This window comes from Cystoisospora suis (assembly GCF_002600585.1).
Source record: "Cystoisospora suis strain Wien I chromosome Unknown contig_1112, whole genome shotgun sequence".
Taxonomy (NCBI): domain Eukaryota; phylum Apicomplexa; class Conoidasida; order Eucoccidiorida; family Sarcocystidae; genus Cystoisospora; species Cystoisospora suis.
This window is the reverse complement of record NW_027153913.1, coordinates 36,345-39,377: the sequence shown is the minus strand read 5'-3', so window position 1 is coordinate 39,377 and position 3,033 is coordinate 36,345. Positions and strand designations below refer to the sequence as shown.

The 3,033-nt window shown below is 42.7% G+C and overlaps 1 protein-coding gene across 1 annotated transcript in view; it reads right to left on the bottom strand.

Annotated features, from left to right (window-relative positions):
• Positions 1-3,033, bottom strand: part of CSUI_002690 (ribonuclease type iii dicer) — a 31,609-nt gene that overhangs the window by 973 nt on the left and 27,603 nt on the right. Inside the window, exon 14 of the mRNA XM_068062889.1 lies at positions 157-2,900. Within this exon, the coding sequence (XP_067925136.1) occupies positions 157-2,900 (2,744 nt within the window). The remainder of the gene's footprint in view (positions 1-156; positions 2,901-3,033) is intronic.

Genomic DNA, 3,033 nt, shown 5'->3' with positions numbered 1-3,033 from the left:
GATAGATAGATAGATTGAAGCCATTCATGAGAAGGCCTTTCTGTGCATTGAGAGAGTTTCTTAGGAGACTGAGTTGTATTATTATTTATTATGATTATTATTTAGTATTATGATTATTATTATTAATTCTTATTATTATTATGATTATTATCTTACCAAGTCTTTATTTCTAGCTGCTGTGACAAGAGGCATATAAAACCCTGAATACAGTTTGGGTGGTGTATATACACCCGAGGGAACTCTTTGGAGATTCTGTGAACTCTTCAGGGATAAAGGACCTAGATCTCCTTGCGAGCTCTCCTTCCCTTGAGACTTGTTAGAGAGAGAAGAAACCTTGGGAAAAGAAAGATCACCCCCTTCCTTTCTCTCTTCATCTCTAAGCTTCTTCTTCTTTTCTTCTTCTTCTTCTTTTCCGCTTCTACTTTGCTCTAAGGACGACGTTCTACTCCATAACTTTGCGTGCGTTATCATTTTCTTTCTCTCTCCTTCCTCTTCTTCTTGGTCTCGATCTTCTCTCTTCTGTCCTGGCGGTAGACCTTCCTTTCTTTCGATACAACTGCAAGAAGAAGACGAACACTCTTTCTTCTCTCTTTCTCCCATCTCTTTGATATTCTTGCGACCCTTCGAAATCGGACTTTCTTGTGTTTCACAATGGTCCCAGCGAATCCTCCCTTCCCTGGTAAGCCGACTCAACCACATGCGAAGAACCTCTCGATTACTTGCTAAGCCTTTAACGGCTGTAGAGAGCTTTACAAGACTTGAATACACGGCGAGAGCATCACCTTCTCCTCTGCCTATTAGACCTTTTCTTTCTTCTCCTTCTTCAATAGGATCGACTTCAGTTTCTCTCTCTCCTGAAGAATCCATCTTGGTGTAGCTCGATTTCAGGTGTACATACACCCCAGTCACATCATCTATTTCCATCAGTTCATCAAGATCTAACCCGACTTTCTCTGAAGTGTATCTCTCAACAATACGATACAACCACTCTAATTCACCTGTCTTTTCAAAAAAGGTTCTTCCTTCTCTTATATCGAACAGATCCTCTTCTTCTGCTTCGTTATCATCCTCTTTCCTAATCGTCTTTCTCTCTGCTGACACGGCTCCTACTACTGCTTCTTCTCTGGTGCTTTCTTTCGCCTCGGAGATCCCCCTGTCTTCGCTCTTTTTCTTTTCTTTCTTCTCTCTCTGTTTTCTTCTTCTTCTTTCCTTAGCGAGGAGATTTCGAGAGTTATGAAGGAAATGAAGAGTCTCCGTCATGCATGGAAGCTTCGATAGGACAGAGATCTCTTCAAGTTTTCTACGAAAGTGCGAAGGCAAGAACTTCAGCGCGTCTCTCTCTAAAAGATTAGCCACACTTGACTTGGGAGTTGCCGAAGAGCCTCCTAAATAAGAAGAAGAAGAATATAAACTCTCATTGGGATCTGAAGAAGGGAAAGAAGAAGAAAGATGGTGATCCGCTTCCTCGCCTTCCTGACTCCTCTCTTCCTCTTCTTCTTCATCTTTTTCTTCATTCTTTCCTTCATCTGTCTCCTTGATATGGCTCTTCCCATCGTTCTTCTTCTGTGTTCTCTCGCCCTCTCCTCCCTCTTTTTTCTTCTTTTTCATCTTTTCTTCGAGAAGTAAACAGGAACAGAGTCGCGGGGAGAGAAGAAGATACCGATCAAAGAATGCTCCTGCTGCGAGACACCCCCCTGAAGATCCGACACGCCAGGCTCTTCTTCTCCACCTCTCAATAGACGTCCGAACATCTTCTCTATCTTCTCTTATCATCTTCTTATCGAAATTCATACAACTCTCTATGGAAATCTCCTTTTCTTCTTCTTCTCGTTCTCTCACCTTCTTCTTCTTTCTATCCTTTTCTTCCTTCTTCTTTCTTGTAGAAGACAAGGAAGAAGGAGAGACAAGAGAGAAAAGAGACGGATTCCGCGAGTTAGAGAGATAAATCGCCCCTAGAAGAGCTTCCAGAACATCTGCCTGCATCTTTTCGGAGACAGGTTGATCTCTTAGATCCATTAACGTTCTTCGATGGCAGACGAAAGGAGTGTGATTAAGATAAGCCTGAAGAGAAGCCTTTCTCATAGCATATCTTAAGTAATCGTTAGAGATATAATACTGTCGGTAGTCCGATAAAACACCTTCCGCAGTCCCGCCGAAGAACTCCTCTGCTGAGTTTTCTTCTATATAGTTAACATGCCACTCTACACTTCTTAGCACACGACGTCTTCTCTTCTCTACATCTTCATTCATCTCTCTCTCTTCTTCATCATCCTCTTCTCCTTTCTTCTTCTTCATCTCTTCTTCTCTATTCTGCTTTTCATCTGCTTCTTCTTCTCTTCCTGTCTCTTTATATATGGGGTCGCTTGCTTCCCTTTCTCCCTGTGTAGGAATGTCTCTTCTCTCGACGGAGGAAGAAGAAGAGTTCTTTTCCGAGAAAGAAGAGGGAAAGGAAGAATTCTCTTCTTCTCTCTTCTGAATAGACGAGGAAAGAGCCACAGAAGATACCAGAGGACCATCTTCTTGACAGGAAGAAGAAGAAGAAAGAAGAAGCGTTTCTCTACAAGGATCTAGAGATGGAACAGTCGGATTTGCTTCTCCAGACGGACAACACCTTGAGTTGGTTTGGTATGGTGCAGGTGAGCTTGTCGATGCTGAGGGGAGTATCGATGCTCCTGTACTCGATGATGTCGATTGTCTCTTCATCGAAGAATCGACTTTATCACCTTTCTTGCCAGCGACTTGTTGAAAGAAGAGATAAAGAGAAACAAGATATTTCAAGACCGCGTCTCCGAGGAACTCGATCCTCTGACTATACCAATCCATACCTACAGCATCGACCTCGCTATGAGATCGTCCATGTGGGGTGGTCAGAGCTCGGCTTATCAACGAAGTATCGATCTCTGCAGAAGACAAGAGAAAAACCCAGGAGAGATAAAAAGAAGAAGAGAAAAGAAAGAGAGAACTGATGAAGAGAGAGAGAAATGGGAAAGACAAAAAGAATGAGGAAAGGGAGCTGGAGGATGAAACGTACAG